General features: G+C 45.7%; 1 protein-coding gene across 3 annotated transcripts in view; it reads right to left on the bottom strand.

The window, feature by feature from the left end:
• The window catches only part of LSAMP (limbic system associated membrane protein), a 1,001,416-nt gene that overhangs the window by 288,597 nt on the left and 684,829 nt on the right, over positions 1–27,990 (bottom strand). The window contains exon 2 of one of the 3 annotated variants that reach the window (XM_050333580.1): positions 19,146–19,224. In XM_050333580.1, the coding sequence (XP_050189537.1) occupies positions 19,146–19,224 (79 nt within the window). Of the gene's footprint in view, positions 1–19,145; positions 19,787–27,990 lie in introns of those variants that run through there. The other 2 variants (XM_050333579.1, XM_050333581.1) reach the window with 2 other exon arrangements.

The following is a 27,990-nucleotide window of genomic DNA, read 5'->3' on the forward strand; positions in this document are numbered from 1 at the left end:
AGGTGGCTTTGGGTTTTCTCTATTAAAAGAAACCACTTAGTATCTTCAATCTTCAAGGGACTAAATACTGGAGACAATATGTTCCTTGGGCAATATCTTTTGTGTTATAAGATTATAAATTAAAAGACTGCTTATAATCAAAGATCACTTGACACTTTTCAAAGGCAAGAGTGCAAAGACAGTAGCCCTGTCTGAATTCCGATTAGTTTAATTACAATCTGCCTTCCAAAATAGTCCTTGCAGTTCCAACTGGATGTTTTCTTCTTCCCTCATCCTGAACCTACTGCCATTTGCTGTTTAATACTTGCAGAGCTCCCCTTCAGAGGTGACTGTGCTTCAGTGATGAGCAGAGCACAGTACCTCTCCAAAGGCACTTTCTTACACAATTACTAGTGACACCTCACCGCAAAGATTCCAAAGAAGGCAATAAGCCCACCTTTAAGGAGCAATTAATTTTAAGGAAAAAAAAAGGAGAGCATGACTCCATAAAACCAGAGCGCAAATGAGCACTGCAGTGGCTCAGTTTACAAACAACTGAGAAAAAGGCATTCTGCTGGGCTACACCCTGTCTTAAGCAGGAGCACTGACCAAGCACACGATGTCAGGTGATGCACGTTCTAGAAGGAATTATTTAAGTTACCTTGTTGGCTTCTAAGTTGACTACAATAATTCAGAAACTGAGATTCATCTATGACAAACTCATAAAAATCCTCAGTTCAGAATGAGAAAGAATCCAAATAGAGGATGCACTGAGACAGAGCAAAAGCAAGGCCAAGTGCAGTACTGTACTGCAATACAGTGTCCCATATCAGGTCATCCTATCTGCAAAAGATGTAATAGAAATAAAAAGGGTTCAGGGACAGCAATGACAGCGATGAGTTAAAGGCCTCACAAAATTTTGGTAAGAAGGGAGATTGAAAATTCTGGGGCTTTTTGCTTCAAAGAGGAAACAAATCAGGCTGGAGAGTGTAGGGATATATAAAACAATGAAGAATACAGCAAAGGCAAACACCCTCATAAAGCTAGGGAGCATCCTATACAACTGAAACACTACCCATCTGAGGCTAGATAGGGCTTGCTGCTTTCCTACTACGTGCAATAATGTGTGGAACTCACTGCCACAGGACAACATACAGGCCTAACACTATTCCTCAAAGACTACAAGACAGTTATGTGAACTGCAAGAATATCAATAGTCACTTTATATATAAAAATGCCTCCTCATGACCCCTTCCCCCTAGCACCAGTGATGTCAATCCTCTTGCTTCAGACTACAAGCAGGAAACAATCTGTCCAGGACACAGAAATTCCTCCTATCAGCAAGTTATTTCTATGATTCTGCATATTTTCCCACTTAGGAGGTTTTTGTATTTTCTTATATAATGCAAATTTAAAAATACAAGATACTGATGTAAAATGGTTTTGCCATCCTCTGCTGTTTTTTAAATTCTTATGTTTGGGAGGAAATTCATATATGCTAAACAAGAGTCTGTTTGAAAAGCACTCTCTCTTAAGGACTTCTAAGTGTTCAAGCAAGAGAGGAAAATGATCATCCTACTGTTTTAATGAGTTCATGGAGGACCTGAAAAGAAACTTCCCTTTCAGAAGGCTTGTGTCTCAGCAGCTAAAAATTTCCCCCTGTATCATATCACCCATAGTGACTCTGAGTAGTCTCCACAAAATGCTGCATCCATCATTCCCTGACCAATCAGATCACTCAGTAAACTTCTAGGGAAAGACAGCTTATTTCAATAGATTTATAGTATCAGTCCCTGAAAGGACCTGCCACAGACATAGTTCCAAGATTTACAGGTCTGTCATTTCCTATGACCCCATCTAGATCTTTCCAACAGAGCTGTGTGGGTTGTTACACACTTTGCAATCACCTTTTTGGATATCCTGCTTTACTCCTTTCCAAAAAAGTGGAAAAGTACACCAAAAACCAACAAAACACTTTGCACTGCTATCTGTAGGTTTCTCCTCTCAACTTCCTCGCTTCCTTTACAGAAATACATGAATGCATATTCCTCCTTTACCAGGATGCTCATTCTCTGGACCAGAATCTCCACCTCACGGAAGAGGACACTCAGATGCAAGCATCAGTCATTGATTTCCTTGGGAACAGAAAAGAAGCTGAGTGTTCCCTCCCTCAGACTCATTTACACTGAAGTGGAAGTGCCAAGTTCTGGCCTCTCAGACCACAGCTGAGAAAAGATGATGCCCTGCTTTTGCATTACATTGGGAGACATTCATGTGATATCCTAGTCCAGCAGCCAGTAAGGTAGTATAGCTCTGAATAGGACCTATAAACTGGGGTTCCAGCCTACAAAAAGTTTGGTGACCTATGTCTGACCACCAATTTCCTGAGACAAATCTCCTTTTTGAGCCTCGGTTTTCCACTCTGCAAAGTGGGGGCACTAATGGTGACTTGTCTCAATGGGGAAATTAATTAAAATACTCTGAGGTTCAGAAGTGGCAGGGACTACTGAGCTAAATAATCTCAAAGTAATTCCATGTGCTCTGGCATAGATCTGACAACTTATCTATGTATGTTTTTAATGGAGGTTAACATTTTCATTTTCTCTGAGCATATTTTAGGCTCCACCACATAAAAGAAAAGTCTACACAAGGCACCAACAAGCAGAATGCACAATCATTAATTTCTGCAAAGCAGCCTTGGTGTCTGCGAAAACACTCCAGGTAACTCAATAAATTAGAATAATAAATACAATGAAAACCAGAGAGCAAGCAAGGACAGGGTAGAAATCACAAACAGAGGCCGACAACATAATATATGATACAACAGCAGTTCGAACTGGGCTGCCGTGAGGCACTCAGGGAGCCTCTGGGAGGCACGCATGGGGTGGAGGATATCCAAGTCCTGGTACTGTTCCTTATTAGTCCTTCAATCTCATACGAGCAATTTTAATTTAAATATCACCGTGCACATGCCACCAGGGCCTCTCCTCACAGTGCCCGCAGGGAGGTCTCCAGCTGGCAAGCACAGCACAGCCCCTGTAGCCACAAACCCCCAGCGAAGGAGGTTTTGCTGATGCAAACACAAGCCTCAGCAGCAGCAATCAGTGCCTAGGGCTGAAATGGTGCTGCAGCAGGGGATGTCTGGCTGCCATCAGTAGGACAGTCTGATATCAGCTAGGGAAATGGAAAGGGCTTCTTCATCTGCCCACAGGTGTTAAACAATACTCTCTGCCTGAGGGCAGGGAGCAGGGGAGAGGGAGGATGAACAATTGTGCCTCTAAACTGGTTGCTTTTGGCTCCTTTATGTGGTCTGAACTCCTGCAGAAGCAAACTAACTGCAGAGGGAACCTTTAGTGCTGGAAAGCATATTACTTTCTTGCAGGAATGTTTTCTTAACATGTCTGCCTGGTGTGACAGTAATGGCAATCTCCCCCTCTCCAAACAAAGTTCTCCTGACCTGGGACTCCCCACACCAATTCCACCGCTGCACCCCTGTATCCCTTGTGCTGCTCCAGACCTATTTCTTTCCTCAGCACATCAGGCTTATGCATCTGAAGTGCTCACTTCTGCAGCTACTCCTATTTCAGTCCGAAGTCTCTTCTGAACAGAAAGTACCATTCACATAAAAATTATGAGGACAGGCAGAAAGGAATTAGGTTGTGAGGAAAGATTCAGCAAACTTGTTCCATTTTCCACCTGGATCAAGACCTGAACCCACAGGAAGCCTCCAGAGGTACTTTCTGCTGCAAACGTACTGTGACATTTAAGAGACCTCCCAGTGAGTCTTGGGAGTAGAGGGATGGACTTCTAGGGGAAAGTTTTGTCTTTGTGGAGCAAGGAACTGGAGCTATTTATAACAATTCCTGCTGTCCCCAACTGGGCATGAAGACAATCAGCATCTGTCCAGACCCTCGGGGAAACTGTTGAACCAGAGATGTTGTATATATATCTGTGCAGAGCCCCCTGCTAGAGCGTGAAAATGTCCGGGTGGGCAAATAGGAGCTGTAAAGGGCTCAGGCAGGGCTGGGGAGATGAGGGGCTCAGGAAGGGGGCTGGAAGAAGGGTATGGTACCAAAGGGGATGGAGTTTGCATGAGAGTGTCTGTTACTTGAGATCATACAGATGGTTTCTCTTTAGCTGTGGTTTTGAAAAACCCCCTGCCTTCTCTGCTGGAGGCCCTTTCCTACCAGAGCCAAACCTGGAGCTCCCAGACACAGGAGGAGAGCTCAAAGTCTCTGAAAACAGAGAGTGCATTATGCTGGGAAGCTGGGAACTGGAACTCTATACAGGTAGTTTCTCACGCTTTATCTGTTTGATCTGACAGGGTAAAGGCAGGAGCAGCACTCTGACCTTGTCCTCCTGCCTGGCAACTGGCTCCCCCACAGCCTGCCTCCACCAACCCCCTCTTATCTGCCAGCAGCTCCCTTTCCTCCCACCCTGTCCTGCACAGCAATCTGCTGGCTACAATTCCTTTGGCTTGAAGAGAGGCCCTGCCTGTTTCCCTCAATTCCTGCTGCTCCCTCCCTGCTCATACAGAAGTTTCTTCTCCCCTGCTTTCCCCTCTAAACCATCCAAATTCCCTGCAAGGAAAAACCCTCATGCTGCAAGGCCTTTCTGGGGCATTGGTCTCCTATTCCTCTCCCCTACCCCAGCAGCAGCCAACACATTTGTTTTCTTGCTCCATTAAACCAGTAAATGAGGCAGGATTAGCTCAGCACCATGAGCTGGTGCTCTGAGCCCAGGATGAGTCTGAGCACAAGAAGAAACACCGATGTCACACAGGAGCAAAGGAAGGATTTGTGTTTGGCACCACGCTCCTCTACATCCAGACACTGAGGACAGCAGCTTCTGGAGACCAAATCAACCAAGCTAATGTAGCCTGCAAATGATTTGGGGTTTGGCCAGGTGACTGTGCTGCCTTCTTCGAGGCCATCCACCGTGCTCCAGGAGAAGATAAATCAATGCAAGGCAACATCTGCCAAGATATTGACTTTGGCTCTGCTCACGGACTGCCTGCACTTCAGAGATGGGTAATATTCAGCTTGATTATCTCTCACCGCCAAGAGGAAGTTTCTCTCTATGCTTAAAATCACTTGGATGAGCTAAGGAGGAATCGATCTGTAGAAGAGAAATGCTGACAAGAAAACACAAGTCGGAGACAGGATGAGAGTGGACGATGGGTGAGCAATGGAGACAGCCTCTGGCAGCTTGCCTGGTCAGGTTAGCAATGGCCTGGGTCACTACAGCCAGAGAATGATTAACACCAAACACATTCCTCCAAACGTTACATCAGGCCCCTTTACGCTCCTCCCCTCCTTCCCTGAAAACCTTTTCCTCTCTTAAATTGCTCCTCATCCTTTTAAAACATCCTTTCTGTACTTTCGTCCTACATCCTCACTGCACAGGAGTTTTCTCACTGTTCCACATCTCTATACGTCACCCAGTTCACTGCTTGAGGCATGACACTCAGTAGTTTCAAGGCTTGCTGCCTGTCCCATTTTGTGCCTTATGTCACATGCCTCTCCCCCAGTGGTGAAAAACCCCAATAGTTCTCATAAAATGTACCACATCCACTCCTTAGGTAGACCCTCATCCTCATGGGCTCATATACCAAAGCACAAAGTGATGTCACACTAGAAGAAGGTGACATTTCATTAGCAGAACATGCTGACAAAGCCTCATGAGGTGAGCATTCAGCAACATCATCAAACTTTCCCAGGATAAAACAATGAGCCTTTGACTTGTTTCTCCCTATCACATTCATGGTAAAACATTCTCTAGTCTTGTGGCCCTCCAAGGGCAGCAGATGAGAAAAAGATCGGAGTCCCTATGAATTAAAAACAGTTTTAGGGATAGTCTTGACATTGATTCCTACTTCTGTTTGCCAGATAGGTTAAGTGTCACATGCTTGCACTGGAGTGGCACTGATTATAGGCTCCTTGGAGCACATCATGCTCCTGGGATGGAAGGGAGAAGGACAGCCACAGCAAAAGGAATGGGTAAAGACCTCCTGGCCAGGCTCACTTGGCTTCTTGCTGAAGCACTTCCCTAAACCTTTCAGCTGTGTTTCTGCCTATGCTCCTGCCATTCTTGGAGCCTGAAGGCTGCACCGAATCCATCAGCAGAGGTAGGAGAGACCCAAAGGAACCATCTAGTCTGTTCTACTCTGTGAAAGATGGATCTGTTCTACTTCGTCATTTGTGGCATCTGTCACTCCTCATACATGTCTAGTCTGTCCTTAAAGCCCTCCAGTGATGGAGTTACACAGCCTCCCAAGGCAATTTGATTCAATGTTTTCTATCTTTACTGTTGCAGAGTTCTTACTGACATTCAGCCTGTCTCTCTTGCTACAGTCTTAAACTATTCCTCCTCATTTTCTTCTGCAGAAGACACAATTCCTTTCTTTTGTATCTAATGTACCTGCATGCTGTTATGCATATCTTATGCCTAGTCCTCTATTCTTTAGTCCTAAAATTCCCATTTCCATCCATCTCTCCTCATGAGTATGCTGTCTAGACTTCTAATCATTCCCACTTCGCTCTTTGGGATTACATCCAACTGGTCCACATCTCCTTAGAAGCATAAAGTACTCCAAACAGACACAGGACTCTACTGCAATAGATAGAGTGATCAGCAAGCAGCCAACACTACCACCGAGGCAGGAACACAGCTACAGCAGAACACAACAGTGATTCTGGAAAGTATGCTGTATGCCCTTCTCTTTTCTCTGGGAGTTGGATGCTGTTTCCATTTTGAGCTCCGTGTGGTGGAAAAAAGAAAACAAGATATTTAAAAGGTTGTCTGATCTGACTATGTCCGAAGTCCTTGACCCACCTGGCCTGCAGTTAAGCACTACTTCCCAACTCAGGTAAGAACAAAGCTGTATGTTTTCCTCCACCTTGGGACACACTTTTCAAATTGATAGACCTGCATGCCTCTGACTCATTGCCAGGACTGGAGACCAGCCAGGAGAATAGGAAGGAAAGAAATGCCACTCTAAAGGCCAATGAATACGCAAGAAGCATGTTACGCAAGAACCCCCGCGGATCCCCTTGTCCAGGTAAAAGTCCTACAGATGGCCCCTCACTAACCATAGTTGATGCAGTGGGGAGGATGTGTGGGTGGACAGATAATTTGATATTTAGCTGAAAAAACTAAAATGGGTTTAATGCAGTGCTAGGAAGACAGATTGCCTGCAGCACCTTCTGCTCCTGATTATGGATGACAATCTCAGGTCTCCCTTAAGTGTAAAAGCAGCCAGGATGTGTGGGTTTTCACCAAGGCTTCAAAGTCCCAGTCCTACAAAAAGGAGGTACCACAGGAGGATAATAAAGGGTGACTAGCACTGAGGAACGTCCGTGCTACAGCACCAGCAGCTGGTTTTCTGTAGCGTCTTATGGTCTCATGACAAACATGTGGGGCCATCTCCAGAGTACCTGGAAAGCTTCTCCTGCAACAGACAAATCTGGCTGAAGTGATCATAACTCATGAACTAAAGTCCTGATGCTTCTCTTTAAGGTCATAGAGGTCTGGCACTTTGAAAATCAAGAACTTTCCCTAACATTGCACCACCATTGTCTCTTAAATGCATCTGCCTTCTTTGCCCCTTGAACAAGAAAATCTCAGGTCTGCGTCCCAGCACCCATCTGTCACCCCATGTCAGCATAACACAGGAGCTTCTCACCCAAGAAAAAGCTACAACAGAGGGAGAAAAAGCCCCCAGATACTTCCAGGAGTAGAATCACAGGACACCAGGAACACACTGTAGCATGTGCCTCTGCTGACAGCAGCAAGGTGGCTTTCACAGCAGCCTAGAGCCTCAGCTTTTGCCTGTTGGCCACATCATTAATGACTGGGTTCTCCTACCACTCTGTTTCCTACTTGGACTGCAATTAAAGGTAGGAGAACCAGATCACTGGGATGCAACAGGCATCCAGCTACATTCCTACTAGGGAGAGGAAGAGCTTTACTGATGACGCAACCCCACTTCTCAGTAGCCCTCCCACACACCCCCTTTCTATGAGCTCACAGGACACAGAGGCACAAGGCATTCTGTGTAGGAATAGAAAATAAATACACTGGAAAATAGTCCACAGGCCTGGCCTGAATACAAAGTGCTGATTGAGTGACCATGTCCAACAACAGAGCTCAGTCTGCTCTATGATCTACAGCAGAAGAGCCAGAGCACTGTGGTCAGTGTGGTGCAGCCCCATTCTTCTCTGCTTTTCCTCCAGGCCTCCACTCCCTCTCTCTGGTTCAGGAGGGAGGGGAATTTAAAGGGAATTTAGACTTGAGCAAAGAGAGAGAAAGAAAAGGAAGAGGAAGAAGGGGCTGGAATCGGAAATGAGAATCTGTGTTGGAGAGGGGTGAAGGGGGAGGAGGAGATAGGTTGAGATAGAGAGAGAAAGCAAAGGAGGGAGGGACGAGATGGAGAAAGCAAGAAAGAGATGTGACTGACAACTTCAGTGAGCAAGGTAGCAGGCTGGATGGGGGAGTATGCCAAGGAGAGTTTGCTGTGTGTGATATGCAAGAGGGGAGATAGGAAAAATACTTCAATTCTTTCTCTCTGACGAACTTATCCATCCTTTTTCTTTCACTGGACAAAACTCTGCAAACACACTCTTCCCTTCCCTTGCTGGCAAGAGACAGCCAAGGATAGCAGTAGAGGGAAGGTGGATGAGGTACAACATGCGCACAGCTAAAAAGCTTTGGGCACACTCTAGGTCTCAGCAGCAGGTATAATAACAACAGGCCCTAAGGAGTGGAAATATCTGGTGAAGGAAGTAACTCATTTTCTGTTCCTAATTAGGATCAGATCTCCTGTTATTGCTGCCCACATTTAGCACATTCTAAGGGGTACTGCCCCTATATGCTGCTCTTTACTGCCCAAAACCATGTCTGCTTTATGTAGCACGCAGGTGAGAAAGGCAATATGAAATATGACTATACATACTTTTTCACACTTTCTGTCTTGGGGTGGTGAGCTTTTTTTCACTTTCAATAAACATGAGGCCTGCACTACCCTGGAGCCTGTCTCCGTGCTCCCCATCAGAAGTTTATCCATTTCAGACAACTGCCATTAGTGAGAAAGTTTAGAGTGAAAGTAACTATAAGAGGGTTGCATTTTCTTAGCTTCTTATCTCAAGGTCCATCTGTGGCTCACAGGACCCAAGTCAGCTATTCACAAGTTACCCACTTGCACCTATAAGGCCTGTCTGAGCACACAGCCAGCACCCTCACCTCAGCTCCACCACACCCAGGGATGATTTCAATTAAATAGCACTGTAATCCAAGAAACAGACAAATACGTGTGTGCATGTATGGCAGGTGCATGCCAGCAATGGTGCGGGGTATGTGCATGTCATTTTTCCTTGATGGTTCAAAGGACTCTGGAAAGCAGCTTGCTCCCTTACTCTTTCTCCAGCCCCAATTGCTTCTCTGCAGTGCTGCCAGCCACCCCAGTGGTCACTGGCATGGGGTCACTGGCAAGGTGGCAACAGCAACGGGCTAAGGAAAGTTAGCCAGTGCATCCAAAAGGGGCTCTTTAAAAGGAAGAGGAGTGATCTGCTATGGATGGGGTTGACTGCTGTGCTTTTGAGGACCTTGCGGGTTCTGCTGCTCAGGGAGTAAAGAGGGGAGAAAAGTGTGGATGCCCAGTAAGCTGTAGGGCTCAGAGGTCGTCATCACCCCACTGTCAAGAACAAGAGCCCTGTAAAATGGGGGACTCACAGTAAGTCTGTGGGGCCAGTCTGGAGAGCTGAAGATGGGAGAGAGCCTGCCTGAGAAATGTCAGGGGGTTATGGAAGGAGCATCCCTATTTAAACAGTGTGCCAAAGGCTAAGGAGGCAGCAGATGTGAAAAGGGGGGGGGGGCAGGCTGCAGCAGTCCCTCCCCATCTCCTTCCACCAGCTTAAAATCTCCCGTGTCATTTGACTCAAGGGGACAGCTGATAAACGTGCCTGCACTGAAAGGACAAACGTGCCCCACTGATTCACAATTCACACATGCCTCTGCTCATACAACGAGGGGGCCTCCAATGTCCCTGTCCCCATGAAGCCCCAATAAACAACTGCCTCAGCTGGCGCAGACTCCCTGCTCTATTGCTGCAGGGATGGAGAGTACAGATCATATTATATTGTATTTGGCAGAGAGGAGACAATAATTTTTCAGGGAGTAATCACTCTTCAAATCTCACTTTTCTCAAGCTCAGAGGACACCCTGGAACAGATGGGGGTTTCCTAGCATCCCTGTGCTAACTGCAGCACTTAGTAGTTGCTACCCTGTAGTGGTGGTGTTTTTCCTCTCCTCTTGGGCATTTTCCAATTCCAGCATGCTTACTTGTGCCTGATCCTCTCTGTCACATGCTCTCCTTTCTATTCTCTGACAAGATGAGCACGGGGCCTGACCGTGGACAAATTCCTGCTGACTCCAGTTGGGAATCTGGGCTGGGGGTGGGAATGGAACTCACTACAAAGGAGTTGGTGTGAAGGAGTCAGCTAGGCTTTGGCACTGTGGCTCCTCTCCTCCAAAGGAAAAGAAAGAGATAACGATGTTAGAACTTTTTAACCTTTCTTTTTCTGAGTTTGATAGGTTTGGCCCGAGGCACCCTTCCCAGCAGAAACAGGTTGCTGCAAGATTGATTGGTTGGTGCAGAGTTTAAAGGTAATTTTCTCTTGTCACATGCACATAAATTATTGTGGCTCGAGCTGTGATCAGCTCCACATCTCACTTTTTCAACTGCTTTTATGCCTGGGCTCCTATGAGGGGTTGCAAGAACCATGTCCAGTGCTCCCTACACAAGAATCAACATAAATATATATGAAGTGCTCCACAGGCATACACACAAGTCAGTGTCTAGGTGTAAGGGCAGGAAGGGGCACATGCCTGCAAATCTGTACAGACAGGGACTTCCAGCTGCAAAAGTTGCAGCTAGAGCCTTGTTTTGCTGATCTACAGACCTGTTTAAAATGTTCTGTCCATGAACGCCAGGGCAAGGAAAACTCATCCACTCAGATTATTCACAAGGGGGAGAGAAAAAAAGATGCACATGCACTCACACAAAGGAAGCACAGCTGCAGCCAAAGTGAATTCATTTTTAACATTCATGAAAATATTCACTGAACACTTCAGTGCTATTTGCCTAAATTTTGCTGTTTGGAGTAAACACTTGAGCTAGCGCAGGCTGTATGTTCTAGGCAGTACTGCATTGGGGATTAGGGGTGGCTGTTGGATCCAAGTCACAGATTCACACCATGTCCCCAAGTACATGTGACTCCCTTACTTTAAGGCACAGACTCACAATCTGCCACCGCATAGTTTCTGGCTTTTGGTCCTTGCAAAACAACTTTGCAAGTACCCACAGCCACCGCATTCCCCATCCATCACAACCTTATGCAACAAAGGCACGTGTGTTCTGCCAAATTTAAACACAAAAGCAGTGGCAAACAATTACAGCTCTGGCATGTGCCTGGTCTGAGGGAACAGACCCCTTGCACCTCCTCTGCTCCCCCCATCCCTCTTCTCAACTAATTCCTTTCATTGGTTTCTTTCCCTGTGCATCCTAAGCAGTTAACACAAGGGAAAATGCTACGGCACACAAGGGAGACTCAGCTGAAGCCCTGAAGACAAGAGCTGTGTGCGTTGTCTCTTCCTTCTCCATAAATACAGCTGAGACGACGACTGGATAATTGGCTAAGTGCCTGTCAGCTTAATAACAGAGAGGGGGAGAGAGAGAGAGAGACTGGGAAAAGGAGAGATTTGTATTTACTATTCAAAGTCATGGATGCTGTCTGCCAGTGGATTTCAACATGGGTTTTGTTTGCACAGAAAGGCATGAAAGGTGACTGGATACGCAGCTCTGAGTCATGGTCAACTGGAACACCCTTAGCATTTCCCTTACCCACATAAATCCAGTGGTCTTCTAGGAACTCATCAATTGCAATGAGAAACCATTCAGGCATGTCTGGGCTCTTAAAGGAGGATGTGTGGGAGACAAGCCCCCGTGCTCTTTGAAAGTTTTCACTACTTCCCTCTGCCATAGAAATGCCAATTTCAGAAGAGAGAGTCAGAGTCGTTCAGGCTGCTGCTGGAAAGGGACAGTACTGGCCAGATCTGCAGTGGTGTTAACCACTGAGCCTCAGAGGAGGAAGATCCTATATTCTCTTTACTGGCTGCTTTTTTCCTTTACAGCTGTATCAGCTGAGACATACTGAAGTGAAAGGACACTTCCAGCATTAGTGATGATTACTGAGGTCCAGGATTTGGAAAAAGCCACATAGACCTCCAAGTAAGCAGACCCTTATCCTGTCCATCCAGCAGTGCTGCCTCTCACTTTCAAGTGTGGCAACTTTACAAATTATATGAACATTTGTCCAACCACACACAAGAAAACACATCCCATTTTTAAGTGGGAGCAAATGTAGGGAAACACACATTTGCGCACAGGCACATGCAAGCACGCACCTCCCAAATCTCATACAGATGTGCTATTGCAAAATATCAGCTGAACTCCAGCCCAGTCTGAGCAGGCTCACTTCCGTCAAGTTAGCTAGGACTGAAAAAGCCCAACCCCGGTGAAATCAATAGAGCTGCGGCAGGGCTATTTCTCCTCTCTTTGTACAGGGCTGAGCACTGTGGGGGCACTCTGGGATCACAGATGGCCTCTCCCACACAACCAAGTTGCTCCTAATAAAAATCTGTACAAATACATACAAGCACAGTGGAGACTGGCTCTTTTGAAATAGCTATTTTTGAAATAACTATTTTGAAATAGCTGTTTTCTAGGCAGAGGTGAAACTCATCATTATTAGTTCCCATTACTTACCATAAAACCAGGCACGTTAGATGTGCCCGAAGCCTGAAGCAAATGCTTCGGTGTCAGATTCAGCTGAAAATCACATTCGTTTCTTCTTCAGCAAGAGAACAGTAAAAGAAAACTCAGTAAATTCCTGACTTCACCTTTGTGCCCTCTGTTGCACTTACTCCAGCAGAGCACAAGTTCACACAAACCAGAGTGAATTTTGATGGACAACAAAACTAGCTACCTTCAATGGAAATGGTTATATTCAGCCTCGCAGTAAGCCTGTTGAAGTCCTGACGCTGCATCAGCAGTGAGCTGTGGCCCCACAGCTTTGTCAGAATCAGATGCCTGTGGGTCTGGATATAAAGGGCAGGTATGTGTAATATATATTTTGAAAACTTATAGTTATGAGATAGCAAATTCCAGTAACTATGAGCTATTTTAAGACTAGGTCCTTCCTCATGACCTGCTGGGGAGGGGAGTGGAGTGGAAGAGTTACCAACTCTGAGACACTCCAGGTAACACGTACTACTATATAAATTTTAATGCCAACTAAGTAGGAAAACACATGGTACTTAGCTGCAAGCTCAAGTGTGTGTGCAGACTCTGGGGAGGAGGTTAAAGCCATACAGTTTGATACTATCTCTCCTCCTTCATCTTTCTGAGTGCAGATTTACCATCTAGTGTTATTAAACATACATAATTTCACCAAAGAAAGCCTTTCCTTCTCCAATTTCCACTCCACCTTTCCTTGTGATGGGTTAGTCCCACTTTGCTGAAAGCTCAGTATCACAAAGGGCAGACCTCACCACTGGGCTGGCCCTATAGAAATACTGTGTGTGCATAAGGAGAGATGCTAATCATCAGCCTTTGACCATATACATATTGCAACTTCCTTTATCATATGTATGCACACACACTCACATATCTGTGGATGCATGTGTGTCTTCATATAATGGCACCATCTGCTGCCAGACCCGGAAGTTTTGAAACAGCATCTGTTACTACATTTATACATTTTTATTTTTTATTTAAAAGAACGCATCAGCAGAGTTTGCACGGATACCAACATACCCTCTCTCAACGCATGTACACTAGATTTGATAATGAAGGCTTTGCACAGACCAGAGAGAGAGAAAAGCACTTGGGACTTGCAGTCAATAGCAGTGCAGATGAGGATATACTAGGGAATCCTCACGCGTCGCACTTGCTGAGTTGTGGCGTGGCTGAGACGAAAGGCAGCCCACGTTAATGGATGGGTCGCTAGGCTGGGTGCTCCTGGGCCCTGCTGTGCAACCCTGGGCGAGTCCCCTCACCTCAGAGCACCTCCTGCCCACCCCCAGCCTCGGTCCAATCCAGTTAATAGCCTGTCTGCCCTGCAGAAAAGGGTGTCTCTTTTAGTCTGTGCTCGCGTGGCCCTTAATACAAACGGGGCCTCAACTTAGTCGTGGCCTTTAAGTGCCACAACAATACCACTAATAATTAAGGTTACAATTTTACTGCCAAGACTGTATTATTATGTAGCATTATACCTTTGAACATGCCTATTCTCATTTCGAGCAAAGGGCTCAGCTCAGTGCTCCCTGTTATAAATCATATGCTAATTAGAAGTGTAATCTGAACAGCTTTTACTTTTCTTTTAAAATGACTGTATAGGGCATAAACTTTGTTGTGATGCTGTGTTGCTATTTTGCCTGAGGTGCCTTTGTCCTCTAGCATAGCTCTATGTGTAACATATCAGCAAAATACTGGGAGGCCAAGAATGGAGTTTGCATAAATTGCTTATACTGCAGGATTATACCAACAGCACTACCATTACTGCTGGTAATTTGATTCTAGCCCATCCTTTGACACGTGTAACTTGAAGGAACTAAGTACCCGTTACAATGGAAGTACCTAAACATGCTATCAGCCTGAAACTTCACATTATTTAAAATACCTGGTAAAAATTAAAAAGGCACACTCAGTTAAATATTGGTTTTCATCTCTACATCAGCATCAGCTTGATTTAATTCTCGATGAAAAGTTGATGCTTGGAAAAACTCTGGAGCAATGAGCCAAATGCTGGCCTTGGCGAAATCCCAGTTCTCCAACAGGCTGAACATCATCTGAGCAGTGCTCAGCAGCTTAATCCCTGTATGAGTCACTTGTACCTCTTTATTAGCAGTCCCCGGGAATCTGCCCCAAAGACAAATGTGGTATTTCTGGCAGTGCCCTTGGGCTTTAGTGGATCTGTACTGGTATAACTGAGCAGATTGGAATGGGGGTATGACCCATTTTAGTTCCAGCTAGTGACAAGCTCCATTTCAGGAGTCTTTAAAGGCCAAATCTGCACTTGTGCCAGGACTACTAAAAGCCCTGGGCAACCTGCAAATTCCACTGACACCCTCAGAATAGTGCTTTAAAGACACTTTGGGGCGAGCTGCTGTGGTGGTTCCTGACGGAGCTGATCTTTTCCCCCTAACATGCAGTAGAGGTATGCGATCCCACAGCATGGATAAGCACTGCCATTTTGCTTCTAACCCATCTTAAGGGCCAAACAAAACACAGAAGCACAGTTTCCTCCCTTCCCCAGTTTGCAGCAGCTGCCCTTCCTTACTGCACATGTCCCATCTTATCCAACATCCTCTTATTTCTCATCCCCTCATCAGGCTGTGTGCAACAGAGCGCAGGGTCCCTCTTCACCCAACGTGAGCACAGCAAATGAGGTGGGAAGGGATGCTGGAGAAGATTTGGGGTTGGGGACTGTTTACCTTTTCCTATTTTAATTAACTTGGGGGATATTTTGATCTTTTTTTGTTTGGAGATTCTTTTCCTTTTTTTTTTTTTTTTCCTAACGTCAAGCTGGGAAGTTGCAGGCAAAACCCGACAACCTCATGACTGTAATTTTGTCAGCAAAACATCGGCAGGAACTGCAGCCCATAATTCTTTCTCAATACTCAAAATAAGATTCAGTGTCTTTCTTCACTTGCTGAAGACAGAGTTAAAAAATGAAACCTTAGAAAGTCTGGCAGTGTCACTAATATACAGTGTCATCTTTGAAACATCCTGCTTTCTTTTCTTGGTTGCAGCTGGACAAATACTAGCAACTCTGTTCAGCCATTATTACCTGTTGCAGCTCTCAGACCCCTCCTCTCTTTTCTGCCTTGCTCTAAGGAGCAGATCATTACCCTTTTCCCTGTGGATAGTCCATCATGAGCTATTTTTATTCTCCCTGCAATTCCCTAACTTCCCCATGCCAAATACTTGCTAAAAGTCATCAACCTTCAGCAAAGCCAACAAATGAATCAAATCTGCTGCCAGGTCATTTAGGAGATGAGCCAGTTTAGAGTTAGGGACATTTTATAATAGTCCTATAGTGAGGGAACATTTTAAATGCTATAGTTTTAAAAAGTCATCTCCAAACTTCTCAGAACAATTCTATTTGAGTAACAAGCTGCAGATGAAGCTTCAGAGGAGTGGCTTCCTTTAGGAACATTAGGGCTTATAATAAACCATTTTTCTCCACTTCATAGATCAGTCCACCCACCCATTCTTCCACCTACAAGTGTAACCCTATATACAAATACATAAAGCCCCAAAGCAGAAAACTCATTCAGAATATCGTGTCCTGGGTGCTTTGCTGAATGATTTGCATCACAATTTACAGGAACAGAATGTTTTTAGATATCTTATTGCTATGTACATTGCTTTTATTTCTCTCCAACTGCATATCATTTTTTCTTCCTCCTACATTTTCATTTCCCTTCAAGCTTTCAAGCTACAGGATGGAGCTACTGGGCACTGGTAAACTGATGTTGCACACTCCCTATTCCCTCTGAAGCAGATGTTTAGCAAAGATGGGTTATATGATCCATGTATAGAAATCTTTTACCTGTCACTGTGTGGACATAAAGATCTGCTTTGAACACAGTTAGTACAGATTATCTAATGTTTTTTCCCATCTAGCTCTTTTCCTTCCATTGTTACTAATGGATCTATAGACAGGAAGAGCAAGACACTGGTAGTTTTTCAAGCACAAGGCTGTCTTAAGCTGAGTTATGTTTTGGGGGGTCAAGGAAAACAGTGAGGGGGGAGCTAGCAAATTAACACTTGCTTTAAAATGGAGGGAATGAAATGTTATCCTGCAGGACCTCAAGTCTATGGGACACAGGAAAATCTCACACCTTCCAGCTTCGTGTGGCAATCCTGGCAATCCAGTACAGCCTGGCTTCTGTCTCACCTCTGAAGGAGGGACTGAAACACCCCAGAAACAGGAGGATGGGCCCAGGGAAAAGGAGAGGTGAGAAGTGCCCTTCCTAGGAAATGTGAAAAACATATAGTTGGCCAGATCTGCTTAAAGAGCTTAGGAAGGCAGCTGAGAGAAGTAAAGCCTGTGCACTGGCCACAGTCACTTCTGACAGAAACGCAGCTTGCCAGGAACACAGTATTGCTTGGGGCAAGCCATTACATGGCTGGGTGGTGTGCTGCTCCTGCAGACTGTGTCACTTGGCACACATCTGGCTGACACAGCTGGATCATTTCACTCAGGTGTTTTATTTTAGTGCCTGACATAACACTGGCAAGCCACACACAATCACTGAAACCAGTCTCCCATGCAGCCCCGTTGAGCTTGTTGATGAGCGGACGCTTTACACACAGCACATGCAGGCACCATCTCCACCATCCGCTTAGCCCTCTCTGCTGCAAATGCAGCTTTAGCACACAGCGTCTAGATAAACTCAAAAGCTCCAGGGTTAAGTGGGAAATAGAAATCCAGTGACCCCTGTCTGGGCAAGTGAGCTTAATGACTTGTCTGCTGCTGTATGTACCAAACGTATGCTGGCAAACATCTGTCTGAGCAGCCCCTCCAAAATATATGATTGATGGAAGCGATTTGCCTTTAAAAATGGGATAAGTCAGCTGGGAGTCCTGTTAGAAAAGGGTTAATGGAATATATGAATTGCTAGTGAGTGGAAGGGAAAGGAGAGAAGCCAGAGTCAGAGGCAACACCCCTTGTTAGGTGTTTACCATGTCTAATCTAAACCACTTCCATTGCATATGCAAGGCAGATGAATTACTCTGTAAATCCTATTACTCCATGTGGATAAATCTTACATTTGAGTTAACAAGTCTGGAGAGCTGGGGAATGGAAGCTGCTGAATGGATATTCCAGGATCAAAACAACGGAGCACACGGGAGCTGAGAGAAGCGATACGCGTAAGCGCACTCACACATCCCTCCTCCAGCATCCTTCTTGCCTCTATCATTAAATGGGAGGGATGCAGGACACAGGGGATCGTGTAGCAGACCATTTGGTGACATCCAGCAGGATTTATTTCAGAGAAAGAGAAAGAAAACTTTGCTGCTGCTGTTAGCTTTGCTAGGGGATTGCTCCCTTGATGCTTCAGGGTTTGTGCACTATCAGCTCTTCATACAGATCACAGATTTATTTTAAATTACACCCAGTACTTTTATAGCCATGATCCAGTGTGTGCACACACACACAGGATTTTCCTTCACTAGGGAAGTTACTGCAGGTAAGTTGAGCAAGACAGAATGTGAAAACAAAACCTACAGGAAAAACACTACTGCAGTTTAGTTATTTGGGACACTCCTAACTGAAAGCCCAAGTAGTGTCAGAACTACCTTTAGAAAGCCTGCACAACAAAACCAGAAATATCACACTCAATACTGCCAGTGAGCCAGGTTTCATGTGCAAAGACACCCTCATTACAACCAGACACATAGGCATAACATCCACCCATTTATTTTAGCCCTGCAAAAACATCAGCACACTGAAAAAGATACAACCTTCATAAATGTTGGAGCTCCTACACCATGTTTTCACCAGCCTTTTCAACTACTGTATCCATCTTCCCTCCCCACAGGGCATAAAAATAAATAAATAAAATTTTTAAAACCCAGAGTTTTCCAAAAGAACTTGCCCAAGAGTTCTGGCAGCACCAGGGATAAAGTTTTTGCATATGTACAAAAAGAAGCACGGGAAGATCAATGGAACATCTGGCAAGCACAGCTGGATCCCTTTTCGATTTCTCTATTGATACTACAGGGCTGGTGGAAAGTGTACGTTCACAAGAGCTGGCTAACACAAGCGGATCTTCCTCACTGAAATTCTTTTGATCCAGAGCACTGCACAGACGAGAGTGGTGGCAAGAAGTATTCAAAAGCTTTACTATTTTTTCATATTAAAGCACACACATGCAGAGCTTGTTTGTAGCAGCTGCTGCTACTGCAGTTCCAGAGGTAAAATAACACACACACTCACAGAGACATATACATACAAATATGTATCACGTCACATGTATACGTTGCATACATAGAAATACAGATACACGGAAGCAGAAAAGTTGGCAAGATGCCCTACCTGAGGATGGCTGTGTCCCCTTGCCTCACGGTGATGTTATCGGTACCTCGGGTAAAATCCACGCTGCGGACTGGCAGCCCTGTAGGGAGAAGGCAAAGCAATCTCAGTAGGACCAGCGGTAATTGTTTCCGATCAGGCTGAGCCCTTGCTACCATGGCTGGTCTTGTCGAGTTTCACTGTCTGTACTTGTCTCTTTCTCTGCCTGGGTATGTGGACAGATAGATGTAGAAGGAAAAACAATAATAATAATGTACAACTCTCGCTCTGATCGACAGCCCCAGAAAGGGGAGGTGATTTCACAGTCCTTCTTAGCTGCCACTTTCTCTTGCTCTTTTCAGTCTCTTGCTGGCTTCTTTCCCCACCTTGTCTTTTTTTTTCTTTTCTAAGATTTTCAAAAAAAAAAGGAGAAAAAAAGTCTTAGCACAGCCTTCAATTAAAAAAGAGAGGACAAAAAAAAAAAAAAGCAAGAGGAAAAAGTCAGGTAGCAATATAATTACAAAATAATAACAATTAAATCGACCCGTTTAGAGTGATGTAGAGAGGTGGGGGGAAAAAAAAAAAAAAAAAAAGGAAAAGGAGCAAGAGGAATCCTGTGCCGCTGGGCTGCGGGAAGGGGATGGTCCTGTAGCTGTGCAGCCTCCAGCCCCGCGCTCCCTCCTAACCCACTTTCCCAGGCGGAGCGAGGGAGGGAGGAGGAGGAGGAGAGAGAGAGAGAGAGAGGGAGAGAGGGAGGAGGGAGCCACACTCGTGAGACGGCAGCTCGGCACCACAGCGGCGGCGGGCGCGGAGGGAGCCGCCAGCCGCGTTCCCCATCCCTTTCCCGCGGGCACAGCCCGCCTCGAGCCCCCGCGCCCCCACCCGCCCCCGCCGGGAGCGGGGCTGCCCAGGGGGACCGGGAAACGGCGGCCGGGCCGGGCCTCCGGGAGCTGGACGGCGTCTGGGAAGGGAAGGGGAGGGGAGCGGGGCACTGCAGCAGGGAAGAGGGGGCTTGTGAAGGGATGAGGGCTGGAGGGCAGAGGGGAAAGCCACGAAGGAAAAGGGAGGAGGGAGAAACAGAGAGGGAAGGGGATGGGAGAGGAAGAAGGGGCTGGAGAAAGGAGGAGAAAGGGAGCGCGAGCGGGAAGCAGGAGATGCTGAGCGGGAGGGATGCACAGGGATCAGGGCAGAGAGAATAGAGGAAGGTACGACCAGTATTCTCAAGGTAAAATAGTGAGGAAAGCGGATCTATGGCCAAAAGTGCAAACAACTTGGCATAGCGGCCTGAAGCCACACGCTAACTGATTTACAGAGCATCATCCTTGGCAACTGCCTCTGCGCCCTCAAACCTCGCTTCTTCCCTTCTCAGACTTTCCCCTCGCCAGATAAACAGTTGTACATCCCTCCCTCCCACCTCTCTCCACTCAGCCCTTCCCACCCCCCACCTCCTTTCCCAGCCGGAGGGACGGAGCGGAGACAATGCCGGCATTGAGCTGCCCGCGGAGTGAATGCTCGGCCTGTCCTCCCGGCTGCCGGCGCCCGCAGCTGAGCCCTGCGCCCGCCGGCAGCAGCGCTGCCCACCCGGGAACGCTCCCGCAGCCCACATACCACCGCCACCGCAAAGAGAAGGGAGATTAAATTAATGGAGAGGAATAAGCTGTGTGTATTACTGCTGATGCCTGCCTGCCATTCACCCATCCCCATCTCTGCCCTGCGGGAGGGATGAGAACTGTTCCTAGGGATGCTTCGCTACTGTAACCCTTCTGCAGCCACGGCACGGCGGGGCTGGGACGGGGAAGCAAAGAGGGAAGGCGTGGTTTGAGAGGGGTCCAGAGAAGCAGGTGCAAAAACAGCCATGGGAGATCGGCTGAGAATTGCTGCCCTGCGGGATCACAGCGCTGCTACCTCTGTGTGCAGGAGGGGAAAAAACACTTGTACGGTTCCTGCTTCACCTCTGCTCCTCACTTGTGGGATCCACTTGTGGGATACAGTGGACACAAACTGGAGAAACATAAGGAATGTCATTGTGTTATAAGAATGGCCACATGGGATCAGATCAAAGGTCCTTCTAACCCTTAGTTCTGTCTCCAAGTGTAGCCTAAAGCCAATGCCTAGGGAAGCACACAAGCACAAGGAAGCACTGCCCCAGGGCACTTATCTATTTCCAGTGATCTGTGGTTAAGGCATGTCCCCAGCCAATGGCACTGTCTTTGTAGTTAATGGTACTTGAATGATTTTCCTTTTCCAGGAATGTGTCCAGTTGCTTTCTGAACGCCTAGAAACTGGCCCCTGCAGCCTTGGAGTGGAAAGGCCACACTGTTTATGAGTACTTAAACAATCCCTGCAAGTGTTAAAGGCATGGTAATTAAGGACTAAGGTCATGACACTGCTGCTACAGTGCCACGCACGCAGTGGCAAAAAGAGATGACTGCTCTGTATTCAAGCCAAAAAGTGAGGCGAGTCAGACACTTCCTCTGCAGGAGACTTTATGGGGATGGCATCAGAGGGAGAAGAATGAGGAGCTAAAGGGGTTAATCCACACACCAGGAATTACCAAGCTACTGCAGAGGGAGATGTCGCCTGACAAGGATACTACTCTGAAGAAGATCATGCTGCTGACATCTGATTTCTGACTAGTAACCACCATACTAGGGCAATGGACAGTGCAAGGGACAAAGATGCCATCAAGCTGCTGGCATGCCACAAGATGGGCATCACCAACAGGAAACCCACGCACTCCCGTGCCAGAATTTGAGTACAGTTAAAAGACTTGGTCTCATATTAAGTAACCAATGAAAGAAATGCACCCCTCTTGCAAAACAGTGTTGCATGGATCCAAGGGTCTCCCACACATGTTTCATCTACATTTAATAAGAGCTATTGTATGATAATTAAATGCCAGTGGAGTAAGGAAAACACATTTGTCAAAGATTAACTATTATGCAATGCAGAAGCATCTGCCACCCAACTGCTAGAGCTCACTAAATATTTCCTTATCTCAGAGTATTTACTTAGGAGGCAATAACTATCCAGTTAAATCTAAATTTAATGCTTAGTTAAATATAGTTCATAGAAAGTGGCACCAATATGTTTTACACAGACAACGACAGAGGGGGTTTCAGGGAGGGAGAAGAGAGGAATCCCGTCTCCCGACTCTAGTAACATCCTGATTTGAGATGGGACTGCATGTGGTCATGCCTCCCTACAAAGAGGGAGCCCCCTCTCAGCTAATATGGCAGTGCAGGGGATGTCTTCATCTTCTTCCGCATTTACACAATCCTCATTAGAACCACCACAGCATAACTATTTAATAATAGTAATAATCATAATAAACAGAGAGATGAGGAAGAAATTCCCTGAGGGTCTCATAAACCTTGGGAAAAATAAAACAAAAACTAAAGCTGATAGGTCTTATTTGCTTTTAGAAGCATACAAAAGCAAAAGGAAGAGGTTGCCTAGGTGTAAAAGGCCAAACAAGCAGGAATCACACAAATCCTAGGAGAGTGCCTCATGAGTAAAATAAATAATGTTATTTTTGTACATGTTCCCAGAAGAAATAACTCTCTGGACCCATCTCCCCCTGCTGGAAGCAGATAATGAACAGTAGGTCTGCTTTATAACTTTCCTACCCTCCAAAAACTTGAGGACAAATTCAGGTAAATAGTTAGAGCATAGACACCATGAATCTCTACTGCTGCTTTTTAAAGCCATTCATCAATACTCCTGGTAGGTGCAGCACTGGCAGGACTAGCCTGGCTGACCAAATTTTGTCACTATGCAGTTCAGGATGGGGCAGCACAAGCCCAGCCCTACAGGTACCACATCACCCTCCTCCAATTCAAAACACTTATACCCTGTTTTAAGGGAACAGAGCGTAAACCACCACGCTTTGATGAGCATGATCTGTATGGCACAGTCAAGAGACATGATAGAAAGGCTTGGATGACAGGTTCAGGATGGTGTCTGTGTTTCCACCCTATGAGTGTGGGGTTGTTCTGCATACAAGCTGGCAGGAAAACAGCAGTGTGAGCTAACGCAGCCTGGTTAGCCCTACTTTCCCTGTGAGGGAAATATGCTGAAGACATCATTGCCTGGATACTAAGCTGACTGAAGGAGAGACCCTCCATGCTGGCCCTGGATGGGCAGACTGTGCTGAGATAGGCAGTGCTGAGATCCTCTGGATGGGTACTCAAGTCACCTCTGCCTACCTGTGTGGGAGCTCAGTTTTACAGATACTCATGGATTGACATTGGGAAAGCCTGAAGTATCATCAGGCTTTTCATGGAGAAACACTGAAAGCATGGACTCTGTCCACAAATAGTAATGGTTTTTCATGGTTTTTTGCGTTTGAGGTGGCTAAATACAAAGAGTGATCCATGGAAACTTCACTCAGTGCCAACTGCAACAGCCATCTGTATGATGTGGATGGCTGCCCTCTAGGAGTTGAAACGAGGCTCATGAGCTCACACCACAATCATCCACAAAACAGCAACTGTTCTCACTTGGCTTTCAGGCACTACCAGCCACACCAAAACTTGGAAGTTGATTCCAAATATTGTTGGAATCGGGGAAAAGGCATTCTTAAAAATACAAATACTGCTCACACCAGTCTCCAGACCCTATCATGACAGACTCAGTTGTTTCAAGGAGACTGTATCATGGCTCTGTCAGCAGAGTCCAAGCATCTAGGGACTTTATTTGGGGTATCTACAAAAGTGAGCAAAAACATATGATGCTTTGTGAGCTATAACGTGTTTAGTCAAGATACACTGCTGTACTCTGCAGCAGTGCCTGCTCAAAACTTCTCAGCCATGAAGAGAAAATGCAATTTTGCCGCATTGGCAGAGAAGTTATGGAGAGGAACGAGGACGAGCTGAAGGGGTTTCACCACATGGGGAGGAAGATGAAGAGACTGTGGCAGGACAGTGGTGATCTCTCCTTTCTCTGTTCATTCCTGTACTTGTAGCTCCTACATGCACACGTTTCCACCCTGACGTGCAAGGGTGGCATCCCACTGCAATTAAGCATCTACGTACCACTCTCCCTTAGATCTGGGGATACAGAGAGCCACAAGAGTAGGAGAAAAGGAGGAAAGACAAGGCTAGAAGAGAAAATGAAAATTATTCAAATACAGCAGATGCCTCAAGAGGCAAATTGAGAAGAAGGTGGGTTTTAAATCATAAATGGCCTTCTCAGAGTTCCCATAGACCATCCTCTGTCCATTCCTTCAGCTACACCTCCCTGATAAAGTGGTCTCCAACTATGCCAGGTAAGAGTCTGCTGGAAAGAGCAGAGAAATAATTTCCATGACACAACTGGAAGGAAGTCTGCTAAGTACAGGATCCCATCTACCAAACATGAACCTGTGCCGACTGGAACAGCAATGCCACTTATTTATATCCCCAAGGCACTTATGAAGGATGTGTTATAGGAAAAAATTCTGCGGTTTGAGAAAAATATATGTATAAGATGGCTTTAATACTAGAAGTACCCATTCCATAAAGTGCTTTAGGAAAGATATGGGTTTTATGAATGTTTTGCAAGTCTATAAATTAAACTGGCTTTTGATACTGAAATTCAGAGCCAGCTTAGGGACAAGACTCACATCCAGACATATAATGCAACAAGACCAAGTTTCTGCTGCAGTAAGGAACTCATTAGGTGGAAGGATTTACTGCACTGAGAGCACTCAGATAGGCCATAACTGCAGATGATAACGTTCATGCACAACACCTCCAAGTGCGGCCACCGAGCTGTAACAGAACTTCCTGCAGTACAAGAACAATAGCTGATTTTCACGAATTTGTAACCTTGTTACTATGCAATCGATCTAGTTTCACAATTGATCTCCTTGGTGTGGACAATTTAGAGGTCAAGGGCCAGGCTCTCAATTGCCGTAAGCTGACGTATCACCACCAGTGTCAGAAGAGCTATGCTAATTCCCACCACCTAAACACGAGTTGTGAAGTTCATCTTCTTCTGTGCTATGTTATCACAGAAAACTGCGTTATCACCTTTGAAAGAGAAAAATTTGTTTGACTGGATAAAGAGCGTGTTCTGACTTTTCAGAAAGTTTCACCTTTATTTAAAGACCAAATCTGAAGGCTGGACAGGAGGAAAATATTGGTCTAAAGATCCTTTTTTTTCATCAGTATGACCAAGTAGGATTAAAGAATTAGCACTGCAGTTGGTTTGTGGCCTTAATTACCGGTTGTTACTACAGCAAGTGCTTGTAGAACTACTTAGTAATTCGTAACAGAGTCTTTCCTACTTGAGAGGGACAAGACACAGAGAGTACTCCTTTTTTGATTAAAACAAAAGTTGCCCTTCCAGCCTGATGTAAGTATAAGAAGAATAAAAGTTGTCAGTATCAAGAGTGTCACACTGCCTTTTCCCTGAAGGATCAGATACTGTTAGCGACTTCCTTACTAACACCTCAGGACTGGACTCTACAGCTGCTGTTTGCCAGAGGGAGTCAAATCACTTCAAAACCACAGGAAGCCACGCTGCTCAGCCACTGCTGCTGCGTGGCAGGGAGCCAAGCTGCCTGCCATCTCCCAGCCCAGTCAGCAGTCCCAGTGGGAAACTGTGTGACCTGTCCTCGCAAGAAAGGCTGGCTCATGGCTTCAGAAGCAGAAATAGCTGATCCCAGTTCGACATTTCTCACGGAGCAAGGCGGTATGTCAACCTGCATTTTTAAGTGTGGCTACAGGAGTTAGGCATGCGAATCTAGACAAGCAGTCAATACTTCCCACTGAAGACAGCTTCAAGATCTCTTTTTATATTTGGGAGTGAACTGCTGCCTCACAAATGTCACGTAACACTTGATGAGTTAGGCAGATCCAGAGTTCAACCCTAGAAGTCTTTACATAGTTTACTTACTATAGGAAGGCAGTAGCTTTATCTGCTTAAATCCGAATACTATCCCCTCAAACTACCCCCCCAAAACTTTCCTCAGTGCTGGAGAATATGTACTGCCCTCAGCACAAGTAATTAGGATTGACTTAACAGAAGGAGACTACAATGGTTAACAGCCCCTCCCAACAGAAAAGCAGAGATGAGGCAGAGGCTGGGAAGTTCAGGCAGGAACTGGGAGATACACAGTCCCAATTTCCTCAGCGTATTTGGGTAAATCACTTAATGAGTCATTCAGACAGGCACAAAAAGTTAATCTCCCTATGCTCCCTCTGCCCTCAGAGAAGTAATCTTCTCTTGAGGGCACATCAGAGCAGATGTCTACTTTAACTGTATAAAATTGCCGTGTCTCTCAGGGCGTGTCAAAGTTTCCAGTTACATAGTAGAGATCCTAACATAAGCTTCCAACAGTCTAAAACGTGTGAAGCACCAAAGACTGCAGGGTGATCTGACACGATCTGACACCACTATACAGAGAGCCCCTGCAAGACACAATCTACAGAACATGTCATGCGTGACCTATTTCTAGTATACTCTTTAACAGGCCCCAAAACAACTGCCTGGCAGTTGCAAGGGATGTAGATCGCTGCAGACAGGAATTCTATACAACTAAGAGGTGGTCAAGCCTCTTCTGCTGAGCCTTGATGCACATTAGATGGCTTGCTCTGGCATGGAGTTCTCAACACAATGCTAATGGATGAGAATAATCATTCTGACAGTGATGATCCTGAAAAGAGTTCCAAAGTCTTGCTGAAATGATACATGCTACACATCCATCATTACCAGGGAATTAATTTTATTGTGAAGAATAGAGTGCGGGCAGGCTGTTGTGCCATACATAGTTTTTATGAAACCTGAACTGAGGCCTTCAGTGAGACAAGAAAGATTCTTAAGATTTGTGATGCTATCAGGAGATCAGGCACTGTCAGAAAGCCTCATGTGCAATAAACAGGGAGAGAAATTTTTATGCAGAAATTTGGAGAAAGGTTCCTTTGAAACTGTGACCTGCCTGAATTCAAGTTTCTCAATACACTTCCAGTCATTTCACTGTGTTCAGGTCTGAAAATGAGGAAAACACATTTTTAACATGTCCAGATCTTCAAGATGAAAAGCCAGGAGAACTCTCTCACAAACAAAGGCTTAATTAAAACCCTTCTTACAGGCTACAGGTCAGGGGTGTCTCTGCATTAGCTTTTGGAGTTAGTGCCTGCCTAGTCTTTCAACATACACATTTTAATGTTTCACCTTTTCTTCTCATCTTTCCCATACTACTACTCTCCTCCAAACTCCTCACCCTGATATTTTCAAGTTTATCTCCCTTTCCTAGGTTGCTCCTATCCCTCATTTCTGTCATCCTATACAGTTGCCTGCCTCAAGCCACAGAAATTCACCCACTTTTGGGTTCAATAACTAACTTTCACACTAGGTTAAGAATTTTTCCACTTGTTTTAACCACAAATGTTATTGCCTTTATCATCCAGCCACTGAATTGAATCATGCTTTTGTCTGCCTAAGTGGTTGCCTGTTGTTGAATAATATCTCCTTGATATATTATGTTGTATCTGAGTCTTACTGCTTACCACTTTTGTTCCTAGTCCAATACTTTGCCACAAATGCCCAACATCTGATGCCAGAGAGGGAAATAGGGCATTTTCAGCAGCCTTTAACAGAGTTGGCAGATGCAAGATAAATACCATTGTCCTGGGGATGAGCCAGACAGCAAAGAAGTAGGGCCAAAGTCTAAGTCTAAGCATATGGAAGGGAAGTAGAAGTCATGGGGCAAACCCAGATGTATGCACAGACTGAGGAATGAGAGACTGGAGAGCAGTGCCATGGAAAGGGACCTGAAAGTCCTGGTCGACAGCGAGTTGAAGATGAATCAGCAGTGCCCTGGCAGCCAGGAGGGCCAGCCATGTCCTGGGAAGCATCAGGCAAAGCATCGCCAGCCGGCCGA

The sequence above is a fragment of the Myiozetetes cayanensis genome, unplaced genomic scaffold (genome assembly GCF_022539395.1).
Source record: "Myiozetetes cayanensis isolate MyiCay16 unplaced genomic scaffold, myiCay2020 scf5-8, whole genome shotgun sequence".
NCBI lineage: Eukaryota > Metazoa > Chordata > Aves > Passeriformes > Tyrannidae > Myiozetetes > Myiozetetes cayanensis.